The following is a 25,744-nucleotide window of genomic DNA, read 5'->3' as shown; positions in this document are numbered from 1 at the left end:
TCACAGTTTAATTTGTTACACCCCATCTGTACCCTGAGACGGTTAATGGATATTTTATAAAAGTGCATGCTTAAAAATGTCAGAGATTGAATCATGATGGGAAATTTGATGTCTAATGACGGTCATGAATTGGGCACAGGCAGGTCAAGATCTGGCAGCAAGACAAATTTTGTAAGGAAGCTATATAATTCTACAATATAAATATTTGTTTGTGCAGGGCTGCCACATCCTACAAAGTAAATGTTTTTGGAATGTTTGACCAAGGAGAGAGCGTCCCCTTGGTTGGAGAAGAAATGACAACTCAATCAGATGCACCTGAAGTCACTATTAATTCTGGTAATTTCCTCTCAGATGAGAGAACATAAAGATGGGGGGAATGACCTGCAAAACAGGATTTGTTTTTTTATTTAATAGATGAGCTGCCTTCAGTTAATTACACATGAAAAAGATTTATCATTCTGCAAGAAGTTTGTTGAAAGTTCAGGTTCCTATACAAGTCATATAATTCATATGGTTTCAGACAACCCTGTATGCCCCAACAGAACTTATCTAACAGACGGGGTAATTGGGGCTCCAGATTGCAATTAAAAAGACAATGCAACTCTTGGCATCTTATCATCATAGGAACGTCCTATAAAAACAATACATTTGGTGGGCATCCATAGATTAAAAATGGCATTATGATGGTTTGCCAGTGTAGTAAAAACTACAGTCATACTAAGCTTCTTGCCGGGAGACCACCTGTTTAAAATATTTCTAAACCAGACAAGCCCTTTAAGCTTTCTCTATGACTAAACCAACTCTACGGAAGTAACTTTAGTTGTGGTGAAGATTATTCCACTCATATAGGTAAAGATATTTCAAGCTGGTATTTGTTCATTTTGATGGCAAAGATAGGGCTATCCTTGCCATAAAAAATACCAGAACCCCAATTGAGACCTGACAAAACCCTTTACAAGAAAATAGGATCCATTGTCCCGTCATGTAACGAACACCAACGATGCCCAAAGGAACCCATTGACTTAAATGGGCTCCGTCTGCTTTCTGTCATGGTGTTTACTGTTTTTTTTGGGTATTTTGGACCAGATCTGCGACGGAGACTCCTAACGGATCCTCCAAACATAACCTTGTCTGGTTACCATTTACTGTTTATGGCAGTTACTAGCCTATCAATGTCAAAATAGATCTCCACACTGTAGCAAATTGCTGCTGTCATAAGGAAACATTTTATGTGTCCAAATTTAAGTTTCTGACATTTAACCCACCATTTAGCTATCAGCAGAATAGAACCCAATGTTATGTGCCTATTAATTTGGAAAACCAGACAATATTTAAGATTTTCTTTAATTTCATCTCAAAATAAGAATTATTTTCATTGTTAGTGTATGCTGTTCTCAAATCCTTTATTGATTTTGGGACACCTTTCATGTTTTGAAGGCCTCAGCTTCAGGAAACACTCTAAGAATGATCTGAACAGAATGTACACTATGTGGATTTTTGGCCTTCGTGATGTCAGCAATTAATGCTGTTTGCTAATATTATACTGTATCTCCTTAGCATTGTAACATTCCTTTTTATTTATCTCAACATGTAAATGACGCAAAAATATAGCACAACTCCACCCTATATATCATAATGGAGCAGAACAGTTTACATTATTCTGTGCCTTTTTTTTTAACACTTGTAACTTATTTCTGTTCTGTTGATAAAGTTTAGTTTTGTTTTTCATGCCAAAGGAAACTTGTTTTTAAACCTTATTTTACCCTATCCGGACCGTATTCCTGGAGCATGTATGAAATCACGATGTGCATCAAATAACCATTGTATCTTTTCTAAATGAAATGGATCCTAAACAACCGGCACAAGCTGCCACAGGAACACGACGGACAAAGCATTCCTAGTATATTGTGTTATACTTATACCCATAGATGTTGTATGTTTAAATATAAGATACCAATGTGTTCTACTACATTGCTAATCTGTGTGGTCAATGTTTATGTTATGACTGTAAAACTTCCTATCCTTTTTTGTTGTTTCAATTCCTTCTTTCCTTGGAATGTTCATATACTTTTATCTGCTATTCTTACTCTTATATCAGTTATTTAGTGTTGCATTTCATTCTTGTCCCATATTTGGTTATACACAGGATTAATGTTATAACAAATTTGTAGTCATGATCTTATTTACTGGGCTGTGTATACTTATAACCCATGAATTTTATATTATTTATTTACTGTCTCTCTCTGGAATTACTGTAACAGGCCTGGAGTGCAAAACTAATGCCGCTGCAGACATAGTTTTGCTAGTAGATGGATCTTGGAGTATTGGTCGGCCCAATTTTAGAACTGTCAGGTCGTTTATCTCTCGATTGGTTGAAGTCTTTGAAATTGGTCCAAACAGAGTTCAGATTGGTAAGTAATATACATAATAACTCTTTTTTATAAACATAAGTGTTCTGATAATAGAACAAACTTGCCTGTCAGCAGAACGCATGCTTTGATAGTCTATTTCTATAGCTTTTCAACTAGAGTATAATCTTTTGCACATGGTGACCTTTCTTTGAACAATGAAGAGGAACTTTAATTCTCTACAGGGGTGCAACATTATTATTGGATTGCTCCATTGGTAAAGCAAGAAATTCCATTTGTAGTATTGAATCAGGGAAATTTATTAATTCATTAAATATTTTTAAGAATAAGTACTTACTGAAGCTCCCCTTACAGAAAAATAAACATTCTCATACATTACCCATTGAAATTCTGCTCTAGCACCGACCACTCCAACATGTGATGACGTGTCACCTATAATACCATCACAGAACTGTAGTGGCCAATTTCTCCCGCTGTGGTTTCAATATGGCAACGTTTGCAGGGGCTATTGGAAAATGAGCTAACCTCATGAACTGTAGGATCAATAACTTAGACTGGTAGGGATTCTACATCTACTGTAGCTTTAGAGTAAAAAACCTGATTGGATCAAATGGTATGGCTTCACTGCGGCCTTTTAAATGGGGTTGTCAGACAGCACAAGCCTACCATTCAGCCTCCGATTACTTATGTTTTCAACCAAAGTATCAGTGAGCTGCTAACTGCCTGGATTTTAGAATTACAAATGTGTATTCAATTCAGACCCCGTCCACACTTGCATTAGTTCTTTTTCATTAAGTTTTAACTGCTCTTTGACAGCCAGAAAAGTGCTGTTATGATCTCTTGATCATAATGGATCTGTCATAACCATCATGGCATTTGTGAAAAAAACAAAAGAAAAACAAAACCCATGACAGCATTGAGGAAAGAGCCTCATTGTTTCTATTCAGATTGTTTTGTTTTTTTCCCCAGAAAATGATATTGTTTTTTCTGTAGCAATTTTGGTTGGAAATCTTGAAATGCCTAGAAACAATATCATTGGATAATAATGGCTAATTTTAAAGATTAGTTTACTTTATGCTTTTATCATAATTTAATACTCTGCCTATAATTTCAGCTCTTGCTCAGTATAGTGGAGATCCTAGAACTGAGTGGCAACTCAATGCTCATGCAACAAAGAAGTCTTTAATGGATGCTGTTGCAAATCTACCTTACAAAGGGGGTAACACTCTGACAGGTAAATAATGCTATTGCTTAAATGGACATTAACTTTTCAAACAACTTATGCTAATCTAATATTATACCTGATATATATCTACTTTGTAATTTACTTACTGTAAAAATGTAGTTGTTTGATCCATGTAAATTCAGTGTGAAGTTACTGCCACTACATGTCTCCCTTCCTGTAATCTGCTATCCACCTGTTGTCAAGCAAAGTCCGTCCCTCGTTACAGAGCAGATGTGATGGGCTGCAGAAGGTGGTGTTGCGTCACTTTGCTGCCTGCCAATACAAGTGTATGGAGAGGGAAGGGGGAGAAGGTGGAGGGAGCAGGAGCAGAGTGAGTCAGACACAGACACGCTGTCCTTATAAGTCTATGGAGAGTTGGGCAGGGGCAGAGTGGAAAAGATACACCCAGATGTGCTGCTGCTTCCTAGTGGATATTACTGTCTCACCCCAGTGCTGGATTCTTAGCTATACTGCTCATTACTGCTGTATTATCTCCTCCATGGTGCGGCAGCTTCTATATATGTGATATATAGAGAAAGGTGAGCAGGATTCTCTCATTCGAGGTGTGCAGTATATAGAAGACATGATAGCCGTTAGGCTCTGCCCACTAGATCAGAGAAAACTGAGAATTAGAGATAGAGCCTGGAGAGGGAAGAACTGCTAAAAAATGACACATTCAAGTCATATAATGTCCAGAAATCGTGTTAATCCTCATGTACACACCTATGACAGCTCATTCTGAAAAGTCACCTGAAAAGTTAGGTACGCTTTAATTCATGATTAATACAATCGGTTACTACCTGCATAATTATTATGTAAGTATTAACAAGTTATAGCATATGGACAGGATAATAATTTTCTTCATGTTTCATTAGGTTTGGCATTGAATTTCATCTTACAAAACAACTTCAAAGCGGCGGTTGGCATGAGACCCAAGTCACGCAAAATTGGTGTAGTCATCACTGACGGAAAGTCACAGGATGACATTGTTGGGCCATCCAAAAAGCTGAGAGACGAGGGAATAGAACTGTATGCCATTGGTAAGTTTACGTTTTTGGGACAAATACTTTTTTTTCTAATAAAATGATAAAACAAGTCCTCATACAAGAAGCCTGAATGATCCAACCCAACTCACTGTACTATTTGGTTATGCATTTAATACAGTGACTTATAAACTTGGTCTTAGGGCACCACAGGGTTCAGGCAATGTGGCTCAGGTTCTGTCAAGATAAAAATAGGTAAAGGCAGATTTAGGAAGGGGCATGGGGCAGTTCCCATCTCGGTAGATATGCCATGCTACAGATCTATAATTGCAGCCAAGGAATACCTCACAGAATTACTCATTGTTCATGTAGAGCTATGATGGGCCCTCATATTGATAATACAAGCCTTCTGCAATAACTACCACACACATATATATATATATATATATATATATATATATATATATACACATACATGTGTGTGTGAAATCATGAAAAAGTTTCGCAACTTCTATACTCTGGGATAAGGGTTCAACTGTAATTCTGTAGATAAATTGACAGTAATATGCTTGTTTACTCTTAAAAAATGTTTCTGTTTTTTTTTTCATTATTTACGCTGTAGCCCTGTACATAATGCTAAGAATATTTTGCTAGTACAAAATTGCCATTCTGAGATACCATAGTCTGCTTAATTCTAACCATATATAGTTATAGGAGGAGGTGGTAGGAGGAGATCCAGATTGGATATTATGCATGTTTCAGTTGGTCATGGATGGCCATGACCGTCATCTCGTATGATCGCTTCCTGTTTGTGATACACATTGAAACTATTGTAGATGACCATAAACGCTTGGATATTATTTAACGTGTAACTGAGGCTTCTTTGCATATTAAACAAAAAAATTATATAAAAAAACATTTTGTAAATTACTCATTGATAGAAAAACATTTTGTATATGTGTGGTTGGTTAAAATTCTGAATTGAAATGAAGAAATATTAAAAAACGACTCTTTATAGAAATCATGTTTTGCGAGATCTATATCTGTTACATAACACGTGCTTTTGATCTGTGAATTTGTACTGACTCCTGCGAAAATGGCCAATGATTTTCATACGGTTACTAAAATACTACAAAGGCAATAATGTATGGAGGACAGCAGAATACATTATTCTTTTGGCTACAGATTTATATTACTGGCAGAGCATGAATCCCAAGGAATATTTTTATTGCGTGATGTTTTGAATGGCCAGATTTTTCTCCAGCCTCGAATCGTGATTGTAAGACTGGCTTAGTGACTCTACTATCTAGGTAGCATGCCAGTGTTCTGCCAGCCAGATGATACTAAACTATGCAAAGAGTTTAGTTTTATCTGAAATATTTTTTCCATATCACTAAGATGGTCAGATATTTACTTTAGTATTGTAGAGTCCCTGTACTAAAGTTTTTCTTACTTTGTAATTTTTCTTACTTTGAGCTACAACTCTGAAACTGAAAAACATTTAGAAATAACAAGACCAAAGTAAGAATGATATTGATTGCCATAATGTATTAAATAGCAAAAGTATTTTAATATATTTTGAAAATATATTGGGATTTGATAGATCATAGAAAAAAGTAACTGAAAGTCCACATAACTGGCAATCTTACGTAGTATTTAGAAACCTACTGTAATTTGATATAAAAAAAATCATTAAAAAAATACCACCAATTCAAAAGAGTAAAAGAGAGAAAATAGAATGGATTGGCCATTTGCGTAATTGAACTGAATGATGTAAAATCAATCCATCTAAAGCTTGCCATGTTTTTTGCACATACCATTTACCAAAAGTTTTGATATTGTAGCAACAGAAAATACAGAATGTGCTTTTGTCAGTAACATAATGTATTGTATTGTGTACTTAGCACTATCTTACAAGCAAAGATGCACTAAGTATTGCTATTCCTATGTGATGTAGAAGGACATCAGGGGAACACAATCATTCCGAGCTGCTGCTGTGGTGGCTCAACTCATTTCTTATAGCTCTCTAGATATCTTAGATCAAGTTACCAAACTTTTCCAGTATGAGATCTACATATTCTGGAGACTTAGGCGATCTGCTAGGGGGACACGGAACGGGTATGCAGAGGGAGCTGCAAAATTTTTGCATGCACCTTTTTTTTAATGCCCAATTCCCCCAATAATAGTTATAGCAGCCATAGTTAGTTACTTATTGCACTTGCTTCCCTGCCATACAGTCTTCATACATGACAGTACTGCTCCTCTACTTGTCAGATTGTGTATTCTTCATACGGAAGTGTACATGACCCACAACAGATAATAGCACTAGTCAAGACTTCCGAGTCCCTATTTGATTCACCAATAGGCAATTCACTAACAAAAAGTGGTGATGGACCTACTGGAAAAAAAACATACGTGGAAGCTGTTTTGCCAGTTTGCAGGAGGACAGCCTGGTGGCCTAACATTCAGAACTACTGTTCCCCACAGATGTACTGGTAGATTGTGATCAACCACATGGTCACCACTGTTCTAGATGAATGGATCAAAGCATAGATAGATGGTGGAATGGATGGAAGGAGAGATAGACAGACAGACATTTATGGCAAAGTTACTAACACTCTGATTTTATATTGTTAGGTATTAAAAATGCGGATGAAAATGAACTAAAAGAAATTGCTACTGATCCTGATGAGATCTATGTCTTCAATGTCAATGATTTCACCCAACTGACCAACATTGTCGAGCCGGTCACAACAAATTTGTGTAATAGTGTTAAGGGTGGAGGAGGTGAGTTACATGTTTTTGTCACATTGTGTACATTATACAGAATTTTTGTTAATTAGATTTGGCACATGACTAAGACTAATCACAGCCTAAAGCTGTTGTTGAGATATGTCTTCAGCACACATCAGTATGAACCTAAGAGGTTCTCCTCTCGTATATAGTATGAAAACATCGTAGAAAATGGTAAATTGCTTTTGCTCTCACACACCCAATGTTGTCCCTGCCAGCAGTAACTTTCTTCTTTTAACAGTTTCTCACACTCAGTTATATTCCCAAATTGTGACCCCGAGGCCATGTATGTTCATAGGTGCTCCCTGTTTCCACAATGCTTAGAATACATAACTCAAGTACAGCAAAGTCTTTCTAAAAACATTCACATTATTCCATTTAATGTATAGAAATGTATTTGTAAGTTTTTCACTGTTAAATTTGCACACAGATGAACTGGAACCACCATCGAACCTGGAAACATCGGAGCCCACCCCTCGATCTTTCAGAGTAACATGGGTTCCGCCATCTCACAGTGTAGATAGATTTAGAGTGGAGTACTATCCTGTGGCTGGAGGCAGGCCCCAAGAGGTAAGGTGCCCAAATAAAATATGCTGCTTTATTACAGGTTAATCCTTGTCTTAACTGGAAGATTTCTGCCACCGTAGACACATGCTGTTTTGCACATGGAAGCAAAAGACAAAATGTAGTGTAGTACTATAGAAGTCTATAAAAAAGTTATCATTAGTATGTTTATTTCTATTGTAAATAACTATCTAAGGCCCTGTTCACACGGAGGAAATATTGCGGCAGAATCCGCAAAATTCCACCTTTGCATTTATTTCAGTGGGAGTTGGATGCTTATTTTTCCGCTACCTGAATTTTTAAGCTAGTGGGAAAAAGAAGCGTCCGGCTCGATCTTCGATCTTGAAGTCAATGGAAAGAATCTTCCTGCCAACGGCAGGAATAATTCCGCAGTGAATATTGCGGCGGGACCTGCCACGCAAAATCCACCGTGTGAACAGGACCTGACAATTCAGTGTCAACTTTGGCATAACATTGAACTATTTCACAGATTTAGAGATCAATCATATGCCTTGTTAAAATACCCATTATATTTTTGGCTACCCTTCTTTATCCAGGAAGACCATAGTTCCTCGGAGGAGCCAATCTGTGACTATTCTGTGGAAAGTCAACAAAAGTGAACACCTGATTTTGCACAGTTTTAGCCCATTCCAATTTGTAGCCTGAAGTTTCACTTTTACTCTTAAAGTGTAGGTTCACATTTTAAACAATGTTGGGCAATTATACAGAGCAGTGTAAAGGAAAGTTTTTTTGTTATCTAACTGACTTCATCTGCGTGCTGTGGACTGTCCCACAGTTCACAGAGCTCATCTCTCCAACTGACTGCATTATTTTACACTAAGTAACAGTTAGTAAAGACAGATATCTGGAATTATCCTTCTTTTTCTGCTATGGATTGCAAATCAAGGCAACAACGATAAACAGATAAATAATATCATAAACAATTTTTTTATTTTACACAGCTTCTACTCATTGTTGGGAAAATAGGTGAACCTACACTTTAAATATATATTTTGTAACTATAATCACAGCCTCGTGCTTTTGCCGCCGCAACAATTTTGCCACTTTTGACACAAATAAAAACTGAATTTTAAAATGAAAAAAATCATACTATACCCCCATACACATACCTTATGTCTATGTCTACATGCATATATCTTCACATAATCACCAGAACTGAAGAGAGCAAAAATCTGCGATCCAGATGCTGATAAACATTTTCGAGTTGCCAAACGGTCCAAGTTGGTCAACGGGGTTATTAGGCATGCAACTGCTCATCTCATGCCTGTAGTAGGAAAAAAAAGATCCCTCTAAATGTGACAATCAAATAACATACTGTATATCCCCTCTCATTGGTAATAGAGGTGGTAAAATGAAGAGAGTTTTCTTTATCACCTCCTTGGGTCACAGGCGGCTGTGCAGGCGGAGAGAAGACAGTAACAGGCTGGGATCTTTCTCCTTGCTGTGACTTGCAGCTTTCCCCTCCTACCCCTTCTTTACACACAGACACACAAAACCAGAAAGCAAAACTTTTCATCCTGCTCTCCGTCAAATAGGTGCTGCGCTCTCAAATATTGCATATTGGACCTGGTATCATTTAAAAGCTAAGATGCTTGGCTTTAATATAATACTAAGTTTGACCTAAAATTTAGCCCTTATAATCTAGTCGCGACAAGATTATACATACTACATACATCCCTGTCAGTAAAAGGGGTAAACAAACTAAGGTAATTTATGCATTGGGTAATGTAATTTTTGCTTTGATGGCCTAGCTATTAAAATTAGCAATAAACTAGGCAGTTTTTTTAGTGTTGCAGAATATGTTGTATTATATAAATAATATTAATTATTATTATTATTAATAATATAATATTTTTGAGTTTTTTTTCTACATCTTTGGATAACAATGAGGTTCTGTTCACACTGGCATCAGGGTTTCTGTTTTTTTGTTTTTTTTTAAATCCATCACTGGTAAAAATGGATCAGTTTTATATTCCCGACTCATAATGGAATTTGTCAGTTTTTTTTTTTTTCCTGTCCCAATGGAAACTTGACAGAATTGAAACCATCCAAAAAATAAAGTGTTTGAAGCAGCACAAATCCCGATATCAGGAGCGGTGACACGCTGTAAGATCAGACAAACCCAGTCTGACGTAATGTAATCCTCAGAAAAAGCGTGGTTCAACAGCAGCACACGTCTCTCAAATTTCAATCAATATGTTCTTTTATTGGTGAAATATCCAGAAAAAATGGCAACGTTTTGACCCGTGACAAGTGAAGGGTCTTTCTCAAGCCTTGAGAAACACCCTTCACTTGTCACGGGTCGAAACGTTGCCATTTTTTACTGGATGTTTGACCAATAAAAGAACATATTGATTGCAATTTGGGAGACGTGTGCTGCTGTTGAACCACGCTTTTTCTGAGAATTGAAATCATGTCGTAAGTGTGAATAGAGCTTAACTTAAAATAAAGCCTGAATAGTTAAAACACAGGTTTCAAGGGCACGTTTAAGTCAATAATATTCTTCTTCTTTTATTATAGAGGCTTCCACCTACCGAGCTTTTGTTTAGGCACGGCTGTATGGGGGCAAGGAATGATTTGCTGTACACTATCTTGTTCTTTTTTTTTTTTTTTTTTTAAATATGTACTTTATATGGCTTCATAAATCAATAACTACTTTATAATGTTAATACTTAACAATAATATTCCTCCATTATGCCTATTATTTAGCTGCTGTTGTTGTCTTTCTGTAGGTCATTGTTAGCAGAAATGACAGATCAACTGTATTGACTGATCTTAAGCCTGAAACTGAATATGAAGTTAAAGTATATTCAGTGGTAGAAGGAGAAAGCAGTGAGCCATTAGTTGGCCAGGAAACCACCTGTAAGTTTTACATTTTCCTTTAAATTGACACTAATTGTTCAAACAACTTATTCTAATCTAATAGAATACCTAATATAGATCAACTTTGTGATTTGTTTACTGTTAAAATGTAGATGTTTTACCCATGCAAATTCTGTGTAAAGTTACTTCCACTAGGTGTCCCCCTTCCGTTAGGAAGTTGGGGCGTGTCTCTTTACTGCCTGCCCATTGAAGTCTATGGAGAGGGATGGGGGGAGCAGGAGGAGGCAGTAGAAGGAGGCAGCAGTAGCAGAGACACAGACACTACCAAGTCTATGGGGAGGGGAAGGGGAAGCAAGAGGAGGGAACAGGAAAAGAGAAAGACAGACACCCTCCAACTTATAGAAGTCTATGGAAAGTTGAGGGGAGAGCAGGAGAAGGGAGTGGAAGACATAGACACATTGCGGAAGCAGGAGGAGGAAGCAGAAAGAGAGAGACACAAAAATGCTGCCCATAGACCACCATGTAATAGGCACTGCTGCACAAACCTTATCTTACTTAAAAAAAAATTCTAGCCTCCACCGTTATTTAGATATCGGTGCCGTTATATTTGGCTCCCGATATGTACACCATGTTCCAAATTATTATGCACATTGGATTTAAGTTTCATAAACATATAATTATTAGTTTTTCAATTAAATTCATGGATGGTATTTTGTCTTAGGGGGTCTTTGGATCATTGTAATCAATCTCAGACACCTGTGATAATTAGTTTGCCAGGTGTGCCCAATCAAAGGAAAACTACTTAAGAAGGACGTTCCACATTATTAAGCAGGCCACAGGTTTCAAGCAGTATGGGAAAGAAAAAGGATCTCTCTGCTGCCGAAAAGCGTGAAATAGTGCAATACCTTGGACATGGTATGAAAACATTGGATATTTCAAGAAAACTTAAGCGTGATCATCGTACTGTTTAAAGATTTGTGGCTGATTCAGAGCATAGACAGGTTCGTTCAGATAAAGGCATAATGAGGAAGGTTTCTGCCAGACAAATTAATAGGATTAGGAGAGCAGCTGCTAAAATGCCACTGCAAAGCAGAAAACAGGTATTTGAAGCCGCTAGTGCCCCTGGAGTCCCACGAACCTCAAGGTGTAGGATCCTCCAGACGTTTGCAAGTGTGCATAAAGCTATTAGTCGGCCACCCCTAAACAATGCTCACAAGCAGAAACGGTTGCAGTGGGCTCATAAATACATGAAGACTAATTTTCAAACCGCGTTGTTTACTGATGAGTGCCGTGCAACCCTGGATGGTCCAGATGGATGGAGTAGTGGATGGTTGGTGAATGGCCACCATGTCCCAATAAGGCTGCGACATCAGCAAGGAGGTGGCGGAGTCATGTTTTGGGCTGGAATCATGGGGAGAGAGCTGGTAGGCCCCTTTAGGGTACCTGACAGTGTGAAAATGACCTGTGCAAAGTATGTAGAGTTTATGACTGACCACTTTCTTCCGTGGTACAAAAAGAAGAACCGTGCCTTCCGTAGCAAGATTATCTTCATGCATGACAATGCACCATCTCAAAGAATACCTCTGTGTCATTGGCTGCTATGGGCATAAAAGGAGAGAAACTCATGTTCCCTTGACCTCAACCCTATTGAGAACCTTTGGAGCATCCTCAAGCAAAATATCTATGAGGGTGGGAGGCACATCAAAACAGAAGCTCTGGGAGGTTATTCTGACATCCTGCAAAGATATTCAAGCAGAAACTGTCCAAATACTCACAAATTCAATGGATGCAAGAATTGTGAAGGTGATATCAAAGAAGGGGTCCTATGTTAACATGTAACTTGGCCTGTTAAGTTTTTTTTTATTGAAAGATTGATTTCTGTAAATATGACCTCCTGATGCTGCAAATTCAACAAATTACCATTTTAGTTTTCTTTACATCTCTGTTGTGCATAATAATGTGAAACAGTGCATTTTGAGTTTTTTACTTCTAAAAAAAAATCTGTTATCATTAGGAGATTTGTTAAATAAAATTTGCATTATACTCCAACGGTTGATGGCTTGAAGATTATACTCACTGTCATTTGCATCGACTATTTAGGAAAATCAGCGAAAAATAACATTTGCATAATAATTTGGAACGCGGTGTAAATAACCCTTTGAACTGTCAATGGGGCGTTTCTTTATTTCTAAATGGCATGGGGGCATGTTACTTATCGCTCTGACACTGTCCAATCAGCTACGGACAGTGTGAGAGCAGCTTGTGCTGTGTGATCTCTCTCGCGAGATCACAGTCCTGTCGTCCTGCAGAGAGCATTCGCACGCACATCTCCAGCGTCGCCGCTCCCGATGATACGCCCGCTGCCACAGATGTCACCACGGAACAGAAGACGAGGAGAAGAAGATCTACTCGCATCCAGTATCGTGGGGAGCGGCAACATGAGATGTGCGCACAAACGGGCGTGCGCGAATGCGGAACGACAAGAACCTCTACACTTTGGGTACCTTTATGGCCCAAATAAAAATCTGTTACTTTCTACTCTGTGACTTTACTGAGTTACCTACTAATAACTCACTTTACTGGATAAATACACATTACTACATGTGGTCTTCATTTACTAATGATTAAAAATTCATACAGCAAAACATCTGTTCTCTATAAATTAAAACCACATTCAGTGCACAGGAATGACCTGTACCAATGACCTGACAACTTCAACAAGTCAAAATCTATTACGGTGATTGCAGTGGAAGAAGAAACACATATTATATCATTTTTGCCGACTATGGGGTTCATAGCTCTCACCTTGAACCATTTGACACTTAAATACACAGCAAATGGAATTACTGTGTGTATTTCCTATTCCTTTGTATTCTCCTATTTCCTATTCCTTTTCTACTGAGGTGTCTAAACTATATATTGTTGATGAGCTGTAGTTTGTAAATTTGTAGTAGTCAGATTACAATATGTAAAATTTCAGTTGCATAAAAATATAACATACAGTACAGAATTGTTACTCTTAAAAGCATGACAAATACGATAAATAGCAAATATAAAGTGTAGAGTCACCCTTGAACATCATTTTTTGCAATGCTTTGCAATACTTATCTCGTATCGAATCTGAGCTCTAGCATTTAGTGTAGTCCAGAGCTGTATTCACAATTGCACTGGTTGTTGCTGGATCTAGTTGACAGCTCTCTTTGACTCAAAGGCTCCGATAATGCAATCATTTTTAATACACTGCATTCTAATAGAGTCAGATTGTCTTCCAGCAAATTACAGTTCAGTGCCTGATGTAAAGAATACACTTTTAATATGCCAATCATGGCATCAAGCTTTAAAGAGACAATGAACAAGAAGGGGAAGTTGGGAGTTTCACAAAATCAAATTTGTGAATCCAACTGTGAATAAGAACGGGCTGTAATATGTGCGGTCCATAAAACAAAATAAGACATTACATTTTGAAAGGCTCAAATTTTTATATTAATTTTTTTTTTAAACTATAAATCAGTTATGAAAGGCGACATTATGCTGAAATATACAACTGTAACACACATTATTGTACAAGTTTTCCTTTATTTCATATAACCTTTTGGATTTCTCTAACATTTTATATCTAAATATTGATCAACATTTTACAACAAGCCTTTTAACTATTTCAGATATTATGCCAAAGAGGAAGGCAATAAAATACACATTTATAATAACATAAGTCTACTTATTTCCACAGTGCCGATCCCTAATATTAGAAATCTTAACATTTATGACATTGGAACAACAACAATGAGAGTCAGATGGGAAGCTGCTCAAGGGGCTACTGGATATCAGTTGTTATATGAGGCTGTCAATGCTACTGTTCCTTCTACAGAAAAAGAGGTGAGGAATGCGGCTCCAGCAGCCAATCAAAATAAAATATCAGCATTTGTGCCATATGATCATGTGCTTAAGGAAACCATCTTTCATGCGGCTATTGTACATCGGCCAATATTTTTCTGCCATGAACAATATATGGGCCACAATTCATAGCAGTGCGCTCAGTTGATATTCTACATACACACGTATATTTACTCTTAATTTGTCCAAACACTTTCTGCAATTACACAGGGCTATTCTTTTTAACTATTGTCTATTTCCATAATGTCCACACCACTCATCATCTGAACCAAAATAGACTGAGATATTAACAGGAAAACCAGGGTTTAACCAATAGTGGAAATGGATTCAGATTTTGGCACCAGCATTGGTTGGCATAAATCAACTTTTAATTGTCCTGATTATAAATGGGTATTTCATGTTTGAGCATCCTACTGCTTTAATTGTTCCAGCTCTAATGTCACATGCATGTTTCAGTTTTTCACCTTGTGGTTGTAATCACATTTAGAGTATATTTATCTTACCATTTACAGATGCGTGTTGGCCCATCAGTCACCGACGTACAGTTGGAGGACTTATTCCCAAACACTGAGTATACATTGACCGTTTATGCGCTTGTTGATGAACTGACCAGTGACCCACTCACAGCTCAAGAAGTGACATGTAAGACTTTCTAGCACTGTAAACTATGCAGAAAAAGAAAAACGCCTCCCATATGGCCACATACAGTAGCTAACTGTAGGTTTGGGAATGACATATCTTCCAAATACACAGCAATATAACTAATGGGTCCAGTATAATGGAATTGTGACTTTTGAGAATATTGGTAATTAAAGGGGTTGCTTTCTTCTAAAAACAGCACATCACCTGTCCACAGGTTGTGTGAGGTACTGCAACTCCACCTCATTAAATGTAATAAATCTGAGCTAGAATACAAGACACAATTCATGGACAGGTGTGGGGCTGTTTCTAGAAGAAAGCAGCCATGTTTTTTCTAATCCTGTACACCCCCTTTAAAATAAAATAATCAGAAATTATAGATGTTCAAGAGATCAAATAATGTTCTTTTTACTATCTTGTAATGCTTGTTCTTGCATAGGACTTGTACTGTGCTACCTTACTGCAATTTGTCTTTGGTTAGAACACCTTACTGGTTACCTGATTTGAGGATGTAATGATGTTGTTGCGTGAGTTAATGGTAAGATGGGTCCTTTGATCTAGAAAATGAAGAATAAACCTATAAAATAAAAGTCTGTGAGACAATAACTCTAGTAGTGTTTTAATTCAGTCCAGTTAGTAGTGGTTGGTACTTTCCTACCCTGTAACCATGTATTCAACATAACATTGCTTTTTCACAGTGCCAATTCAAGGTCCTGGGAATATAAGACTTAGAGATATCACCCATAGCTCAATGAATGCCCTTTGGGATCCTGCCCCTGGAAATGTCAGAAAATACATAGTGAAGTACAAATCTGAGGGAGAAGAAGATTTCAAAGAGGTAACATATACATATGTATTTCTTATATAGAAAACATGACTATCCGAAACAAATATTCTCCCTTTTAGTAATGAGAAGCTTATCCCCACTGAAGGAAGTGTCAGTGGTCCTGATGCTTGCACGCTTCTACACTTGGCATCCTAACATATGAAAAGGAAGCTTCCCAGGGTGCTGCTACATTGCCTAGTTTATTGATCACGCAGTATTATAATGAAACTCTCTGGCAGTGTTATTTGGGGCACCTAATGACCATATTAATTGTATACTGTATCATTGTATTATTGTATTATTATATGGTACTCCATAGGGGAAGGGGGTGTCAATAGAAGGTACTGCATAGGGCACCAACCAACCTAAGGCCAGTCCTGGTTGACTAAGTGATGTATTTATAGTTTTTTTTCATCATTTTTATATTTTAGGTGGAAGTGGATGGGTCAAGGACAAGTACTCCTTTAACAGATCTTTTCTCACAAACTGAATATGATGTCAGTGTTACTGCAATAATGCAAGATGGATTATCATCTTCTCCACGGTTTACACAAGGGACCACTGGTATGTGGCACTTACAAATGAATCCAATGTAAAACAAATAATATTGCTGTATATAACAGGACTTCTTGATTTTTACCTCACCATTGGTCATAGACCATGCCACCATATTAAAAAACTTAAATTGACCTTAATACATCTTAAAATGTGTCTTCTAAATCCAGTAGAGCATCAAAATAAGCACAAAAGAAGTCAATTATTTTTCTAAACCAGCCAGAGAAAGGCCTGTGCAACATATAATCACTTCTGTCAAAACTAGCTCCCCAACTGTGCCTCAAAAACAACTCACCAGTGAGGTCCAGGCCTCACAATTTCAGAAGCACTGGTCTATTTAAACACAAGTAAGGGACCTACTCGTATTCCCATCCATGTCTCACAATTCTTGTTGGAAATTCTGGAGAGCCATGAATTAGGTTGTTTATATATATGTATATATATATATATTGCATATATATATATATATATATATATATATATATATATATATATATATATATACATATATACATATATGTGTGTGTATATATATATATATATATATATATATATATATATATATATATATATATATATATATATTATTCTTGTCCCTCTGATGCTGCACTATTCTTCTATGGCAAATTTCCCACAAGCTAGGAGTACTGTAGCCATATATGATTTATTTCCAAAACTTTTTTTTAGACAGGCACAATTTATATCAGAAAATAATCTTTTCGCAAAATGATTACTAAAATAACTGCTTGATGTACTTTATACTTTCACTTAAACAGCTCCAGTGCCGGCTCCAGTGAACCTCAGATTTTCTGAAATAACTAAAAACAGTTTTAGAGGCACCTGGGACCATGGTGCACCTGATGTGACATTGTATAGGATAAGCTGGGTGGCAGTAGGACAGCCAGAAAAAAAAAAAGCGGTAAATATTTAGCGTCATAATAACCTTGAACAGAGCTTCCATGTATTTCTGTCAGTCTAAAACATATAATTATGTGATTACAGACTATTCTTGAAGGCAATAAAAACACTTTGGTCTTTGAAGAGCTTGATTCAGACACACCATATGAAGTTTTAGTGACCGCTATTTACCCTGATGAATCTGAAAGTGAAGATCTTATGGGAGTTGAGCGAACATGTAAAGCCTTGTCTTTTTTAGAATATTTTTTTGTCATGTTATGCTGTAAGGTATTATACTAAATACATTTTTTTTTCTTTTCTCTTATTAAGTACCAAAGATTCCTCTAACAACTCCGAGTAAGTAAATGTGTAAATATTTTCAATAAATAATTACTAGAATGTGTATCTATTACCTGCACAAAACCATTAAGTCCTTAAAGGGGTTTTCCATTTTTATGTAAATAAAGCTTTATCGTTATATAATGAGACGTTATGCAACCTTCTAATATACTTTTTGGGTCAATTCTTCTCATTTTGCAAGATCTCAACTTTCTGTAAATACATTTGAGACTACACACAGTATATCAGAAAGTTGCATAACGTTTTATTTTACAATGATTAAACTTTATGGACATAAAACCAGAAAACTCTCTGAAAGCACATTGTAATTCTGCTTTCCGTAACATTTCACATTTTAAACCTACATAAAAAGTTGGGTATGTTTAGTCCTTGCTCAAAAAGTGCAGATTTGATGCAGATTTTGCAAGCATTTTCAAGCCGAATCTAGAACTGGATCCAGGAAAGGAGTGAATATAAATCAATAAATATATATATATATATTTATATATATATATATATATATATATAGAAAGAAGCATAGAACACAGTAACGGCACCAGGACTTCAGGGTAGATGAAAGCAGGGTGGATTTATTCACCTCAACACAGCAACGTTTCGGTTCAACAGGAACCTTTCTCAAGCCATCACACAATGAACACAGTGTCAGGTATAAATAGGAGGAGCATACATTAATCAGCAATAGAGCAATCATATGTACAATTCCAATAAAACATACAGACATATACATCCCAATATATCAAAGAATCAATCATGAAGTGCACATGTTTTTTTAAATGTAAGGCATACATAAGCAATATAATATGCATTTTTAGTGAAAGTAAGAATCTCAAGAAACACCATAAATGAGGGCAATTTAGATAATTGGAAAGGGGCAGAGGCCAATTCAACTTTAATAGCGATAAACTTACTGTAAATCGTTAAGTCTGTGCAGAGATAACGGTGTCAGCCTGTCATGTTCGCACGTGTCCACTGCGCATGCTCCAAGATGGCGCCCACACCGGATGTTAAGTCCGGTGAAACGCATCGAGCAGCAAATCACCACTGCGCATGCGCAGAGACGGAACTTGCGTTCCACTCGTACTGCGCATGCGCCAGCGGCGCAAAAAGGCACAGAGAGACGGACAGTCATAGAGGGCATCCTGTTGAGAAAGGTTCCTGTTGAACCGAAACGTTGCTGTGTTGAGGTGAATAAATCCACCCTGCTTTCATCTACCCTGAAGTCCTGGTGCCGTTACTGTGTTCTATGCTTCTTTTTATTGTGTTTTGGGGTATTGATTCACCCCCAGGTAACGAGCACATGGGCTGATTTTTTGGAACTATTGGAGTGCTGTGTTCATCTATTTCTGGACTATATATATATATATATATATATATATATATATATATATATATATATATATATATATATATATATATAAATTTATATGTGAATATACACATCCTCACCATTGAAATTGTAACACCAAGAAGCAAAGGTTCTGGAATTGTGGAAATCACAGGATAGATAGACATGTTAATGATATGCAAATGATAACAAAATGGAGACAGAATATTAAAAACATATTGATTTATTCAGTATCGAAAATGAGCGCCAAGCGCAGAAAATACACGCACTTACACACACTGAAATACTATCAATGAGGTTATTAACGTTTGTCTGAGGAATGTTATGGCATGCTGAATGCGCTTGGGTGTGCAAATCATTAAGATTGGCTGCTGGCAGCTCCCTTTGCAATTGCCGACAAATGACATCCCAGATGTGCTTGATGGGATACAAGTCCGGAGATGCTGCAGGCCATGGTTGCACATTTAGGCCACGCAGGCTGCTCACAGTAGCTGAAGAAACAAGCGGCCTGGAGTCGACCTGTTGAAAAACGGCTTCTGGGACACTTGGGAGAAATGGCCGTACCACTGGTTCCATGACCAAATCAACGTAACGCAGAGCTGTTAGTGTACCTGAAATGAAGACTTGAAGAGTCCGGCTACCGTACATTATGCCACCCCACACTATAATCCTGATAGTAGGAAGGGTGTGACATTCGCTTGTGCAGGCTTCTTCATAGCGTTGCCCACGTGGTCTCCAGACTAATCTCTGATACAAAAGCGGAACTCAGCAATGAAGAGGATAGACCGCCATTCCAGCCTCCTGTAAAGGATCTGCCAGACACAGCTTCTGTGTCGACGCCCGTGGGTAATCAGTCTGCACCTGCTCCTATATCTGTGAGACTGACTCCATCTTCCACCACTCAGGATGGCAGGCTTAGGAGTGGGAGAGCCTATCACAGCCTGGCCAGATGGAGCTAGCTCCCGCCCACTGTCTATTTATACCTGCCTTTCCTGTTCCTCCTTTGCCTGTGATTCTGCTCTGCTTGTTTCCTGGCTCTGCTGCTGCTGCTTGAACTACTGATCCTCTGCTTGTTATTGACCTTGGCTTACTGACCACTCTCCTGCTCGTTCATCGGGAACTGTGCACAGTCTGGGCCCAGGTTCAGAAGAACCTAGAGGCATCCCAGAGCATACAAAAGACTCAGGCAGATAGAAGATGTTCTGCTAACCCCTTGTTTGTGGTCGGGGAACTGGTGTGGCTATCTTCAAAAAATTTGCACCTTAAAGTCCCGTCCAAGAAGTTTGCTCCCCGGTTTATAGGGACGTACAAGGTCATTGAGGTCCTTAACCCCGTCTCCTTCCGACTGGAGTTGCCCCTGTCTTTTCGAATACACGACGTGTTTCATGCCACCCTCCGTAAACGCTGCTCCCCGTCCTTGGCTCCCTCGAGGAAACCTCCGGTCCCTGTTCTCACCCCTGAGGGGGTAGAATTCCAGGTGGCCAAGATTGTGGACAGCAGGATTGTCCAAGGCTCCCTCCAGTACCTGGTCCATTGGAGAGGATACGGGCCTGAGGAGAGGACTTGGGTTCCCGGCCCGGGATGTTCACGCTGGGGTATTGCTCAGGAGGTTCCACCTTCGTTTCCCCAATAAGCCAGGTCCACCTAGAAAGGGTCCGGTGGCCCCTCATAAAAGGGGGGTACTGTAAAGGATCTGCCAGACACAGCTTCTGTGTCGACGCCCATGGGTAATCAGTCTGCACCTTCTCCTATGTCTGTGAGACTGACTCCATCTTCCACCACTCAGGATGGCAGGCTTAGGAGTGGGAGAGCCTATCACAGCCTGGCCAGATGGAGCTAGCTCCCGCCCACTGTCTATTTATACCTGCCTTTCCTGTTCCCCCTTTGCCTGTGATTATGCTCTGCTTGTTTCCTCGCTCTGCTGCTGCTGCTTGTACTACTGATCCTCTGCTTGTTATTGACCTTGGCTTACTGACCACTCTCCTGCTCAGCGTTTTGTACCTCGTGCACTCCTGGTTTGACTCGGCTCGCTCACTACTCTCATTGCTCACAGTGTCTCCGTGGGCAGCTGCCCCGTTTCCCTTGCTTCTGTGTACCCTTGTCTGTTTGTCTGTCGTGCACTTACTGAGCATAGGGACCGTCGCCCAGTTGTACCCCATCGCCTAGGATGGGTCGTTGCAAGTAGGCAGGGATTGAGTGGCGGGTAGATTAGGGCTCACCTGTCTGTCTCCCTACCCCGTCATTACACCTCCATTGCCGTCTTGCTGTGCACCATAATAGCCTTTGAGTGGTAACGTGTGGTCAATGGAACACCTGCAGCTGGACATCTGGCTCATAGCCCAATGTCGCCCTAGGCTTGGGATGTGACGTCCAATTTCACTTGCAGTGCAGAATGGATCACTTCGTGCCATTCTGCCAATCATATGATCCGTCCGTGCAGAGGTTTGACTCTGTGCACCTCTTGCTGTCAATCATGTTCATTGTTGTCCTCCCGACCTCTGGGACACGCAACGTTTAACAGTGCTGACATCTCGGCCCAGGCACATAGAGATCTGCCTGAGTGAAAAACCAAGGTTTCTCAATTCAAGGATTCTATCCCTCTTGAGTTTGCAACAAGTGGCGATAACTGGCACATAAACGAACAGGAGGCATCGCACAATCATCCCACACCACTTGATCCGATTTTAAAAGTTTCATGTGGCTAAAAAAACTTGGCTTTCAATCTGGCTTTTATACCCCTCCAACATGCCATAGATTGGATCTAGCTGCTGGAATATTTGATCATTTGTAGATCTTAGTGACACCTGATACTTCCTCCATTTTCATAACCTTACGGCTTGCCCTTCTTGGTGTTGCAATTTCAATGTTGAGGAGTGTATTTTATATATTTCTTCTGTTTAGGTTCCGTTCCTGGTTTTGGCTTAAAAAATACATGCAAATTTTGCATCAAATCTATGAAAAAGGCCTTGCAAATATTTAGCTTTATTGTTTAGGGTAATGGCAGAGGCCCATACAGATTAGATTGTTTGCGGAATCTTTTGACATTAACTTAATGTAAGTGGACAGCTGTATTGGTTTAATAAGTTTTGTGTATATATTAAGTTAAACAATAGGACAGAGGCATATATTTATATTTTATGGAATGTTGATAATATGCTGACATTATGTAAATGTATTCTATATTTTGCTCTTACTATACTAGCTCCAAGAAACGGTCCTCGTAATCTACAAGTGTATAATGCAACCTCCAGTAGCTTGACTGTAAGATGGGACCCGGCCAGTGGCAAAGTGCAGCGATACAGAATATTTTACCAGCCTTCTGTGGGAGAAGGCGTTGAACAAACGGTAATTTGATAAATTAATGTTACACAGACTGATAGTTACGGAATACCTGTAAACTACACATTAGTACATTAAAGAAATATCTGGGTGGGTTCCTGTTACATTATAAAAGATGTGCATATATCTACAGTTTAGGCCAATTTTTGGACCATGTGAGGAGTGATCAGAATCAATCATTGTCGCTCAAGAGAGATTTACGATATGGGAAGGATCCACATAATAATGCAATACTGTTGTTAGCGGCACCGCAAGACATCCAAGCACGGGAGGTGTCTCACAGACAGTTGGTTTCCGTGAGATATATGGCTGTGTGTTACCAGTTTAACACAATCTATGACCTGAACAAATTAAAAATCAGTTTGTTAATTTATTTTAAAAAGTCAAATTATTTAAAACTACTGATATTAATATAATGGCAAGAGAAAACCCACAGTGAGTAACAACTGATATCAGTATATTTGTAGTTGAGAAAGGTCATTGTTACTTTTCTAGCCACAAAGACATTTACTACATCAGCACTGACTACTGAAGCAATGCACACTATGAAGAAGAATTTGTTCTTCTTTTCAAAGGGAAAGGTCATATCTGAATGGACACTCCACCATATAATTATTAAAGATGGTTTCTGCTTCCACATATATAGAATGCACGCTTTCACTTGACTGTTTTTATGTCTGTGATCACGCATGCATGGCCACTTCTCTGCCAAGCATTGGGACCAGGACCTCTTCATTCTCGGGATTTGGTGAGGGTCTCAGTGGTTACCCTGAGGTGATTTGTCTAAATTGTATATGTCCTAAAGAAAGATTTGTTAAATATCTTGCTTATTTTTCTGGCTTTCTTTCTGTTTTTCAATCTTGTATTTAGATAAACAAGCAGACTGATTTATTTCCATTTGCTTTGGATACTGTACTGTGCCAGTGGCAATAGACACTAATATTTCTATGAGGGTGGTTAATGTCATGTTTCAAAGAAAAATACTGTAATATGTTATCATTTATTAGTGCCATTTAAAAGAGGAAATCCATTTTCATGTAGAAATTTGAAGCTAAATGTTGGAAATAAATGCTGGAATTCATTAATTTATGCTCGACAGCAGTTTTATCGAGGATGGAATATCTATGGTTAATATTAAGCTATTTTTTTAACCCCAACCCCTGACTAAGCAGTCTATTTAAGGAACTGCAGAAAAGCAAAATAAAGTAGAAAAAAAGTACTTTTTTTATAAGTTAATAGCATAAATGAGCACTTCAAAGTACTTCCAGCTGTTCTATAAAACGCATCTGCTAGAAGTATGACGATAAAATTTATTTTTTCAAAAATAAATCAAAGACACGTTACTGAAAATCCTTTAAGCTCAGCAGGCAATACTGGCCTTTCCCATAATAGCAGATATGTTTATTCAGGAAATAGAGAACGACATTTTTATGCCATATAATAATAGCTTTGAGGAGCACAACCATAGCTTGGTAGAAATAAAAACCTCAAAACAGATTTCTTTATACTTTACAGAAGAGACAAAGGGTTAATGAGATATAGCAAGAATCAATGTGAAACATTTATAAGATGATTTTCTGAATGATAGCTGAGTGATATATTATACTGAGACATTTTTCTTTTGGGATACTACAACAGTGCCCCACTGACAGCTGCAGTACCAGATAAGAAAAGGGTTGTAATTCACTGCTCCTAAAAGACCTGAAAATATTTCAGACAATGGAAATGTTTCAAATTGGCAAGGTCACATTGTTCCATAGTTGTAGACAAAACATTAAGCATAGCCTAACATTGCATTAGGGATTTCTGCAGCATGCAGTACTGTGTACATTGCCGAATGTGCTACGTTTTGTATGACTTTCTATAGCACAGTTCTCTATTGCCGTGTATTGTACAATAAAAAGTACAAGAATTAATGTTAAGATGCTAAAAAGTAATCCTCAAAAAAATTTGGCGCCCTTGGATCTCCTATGCCCACCCTTCACTGGCCTTACATTCTCTGACCTACCCCTGATATTTGGAACCCTCCCTCCAACTTCTCTTTGCGGCTGGCCCTCCAGGATGGGATATGCTCCCTTCCCCCGTCCCCTCTTCCCTCTTTTCTTCCTTCCCCTTGTCTCGCCTCTCATGTAAGGTGCTTTTGTCTTACCCCTCTGTCTTCTTGACATGCCCTAACTGGGATCCGAATCTTCGGATTTGTACTTTGCGATTTATGTTACACCTTGTTTTACTTTAGGGGCTTGCATAGAGGCTCTAGCATCTAGGAGTTTACTTTTTGTACACCTATTCTGTTAAGCCCTCCCAGATGACATCCGCCTAAACTGGTGCCACTCTATATTGTTATCATTTGTATTCTTGTGCTGATGCTGAGTTACAGTCTGCATTATAGTTCAGAGCTGCATTCACTATTCTGCAGGTTGGTATTGGAAACAGTAAACAAGGTGGCTGACAGACACACCCCTAACATTCTCATTGAGCTCCTATGATGTTAGGCTTGACAGAATGCTTTTTGCCAGAGCAAGTTCTGTGCGGACAATGAGATAAACTGGAATGCTCGAAGCTCTGAAACCTGCAGAATTGTGAATATTGCTTCAAACAATAATACAGGATCAGTACAAGATATGTATTACAATGTATCGGCAAATTCTATAACTTATTGATTCGATGTGTAGACTGTAAAATGGTGTTCAAAGCAAAACAGATGCTCAAAAGAGAAGTTTAACCTCTGGCAAAACTTTGCTGGCATATTAGGGAATCACTTTATCAGCAACTGCCTAGTATACGGATAAAGTTTCTCTACCGGTTCTGCCATCATAGTTATTTGAAAAAGACACCACTGTCAAGGGAGATAACAGAGGGCCTATCACAGTATAGGTCATGATAGTCCCTTTGCTTTTATTGATGGGCCCCTAAGTCAAATTAACAATTATCCAGTAAACTAAGATTTATGCTACTGTGTGGTGGGTTCTTAGACTGGATTTTTTTCACCCTAATCCACTTGTTGTTTTGCAAAGTAAAGGAGTAAAAAAAATATCTTTTTTACCCTGCAGAGAACTACTATGAGAATGTTGCAAGTCTAGGTGTGCGGTTCCTTAGCCCCTTTGAGTGTAG

General features: G+C 38.3%; 1 protein-coding gene across 1 annotated transcript in view; it reads left to right on the top strand.

The window, feature by feature from the left end:
* Positions 1-25,744, top strand: part of COL12A1 (collagen type XII alpha 1 chain) — a 150,054-nt gene that overhangs the window by 61,886 nt on the left and 62,424 nt on the right. The window contains exons 17-31 of the mRNA XM_075862036.1: positions 218-336; positions 2,262-2,411; positions 3,484-3,603; positions 4,470-4,634; positions 7,215-7,364; positions 7,801-7,940; positions 10,688-10,817; positions 14,509-14,654; positions 15,185-15,314; positions 16,010-16,149; positions 16,569-16,701; positions 17,469-17,611; positions 17,695-17,827; positions 17,920-17,946; positions 22,497-22,639. Coding sequence (XP_075718151.1) covers positions 218-336; positions 2,262-2,411; positions 3,484-3,603; positions 4,470-4,634; positions 7,215-7,364; positions 7,801-7,940; positions 10,688-10,817; positions 14,509-14,654; positions 15,185-15,314; positions 16,010-16,149; positions 16,569-16,701; positions 17,469-17,611; positions 17,695-17,827; positions 17,920-17,946; positions 22,497-22,639 — 1,969 coding nt within the window. The remainder of the gene's footprint in view (positions 1-217; positions 337-2,261; positions 2,412-3,483; positions 3,604-4,469; positions 4,635-7,214; positions 7,365-7,800; positions 7,941-10,687; positions 10,818-14,508; positions 14,655-15,184; positions 15,315-16,009; positions 16,150-16,568; positions 16,702-17,468; positions 17,612-17,694; positions 17,828-17,919; positions 17,947-22,496; positions 22,640-25,744) is intronic.

The sequence above is a fragment of the Rhinoderma darwinii genome, chromosome 4, assembly GCF_050947455.1.
Source record: "Rhinoderma darwinii isolate aRhiDar2 chromosome 4, aRhiDar2.hap1, whole genome shotgun sequence".
NCBI classification, from domain to species: domain Eukaryota; kingdom Metazoa; phylum Chordata; class Amphibia; order Anura; family Rhinodermatidae; genus Rhinoderma; species Rhinoderma darwinii.
Note: the sequence above shows the minus strand (reverse complement) of the source record. Positions and strands in the feature narration are given on the sequence as shown.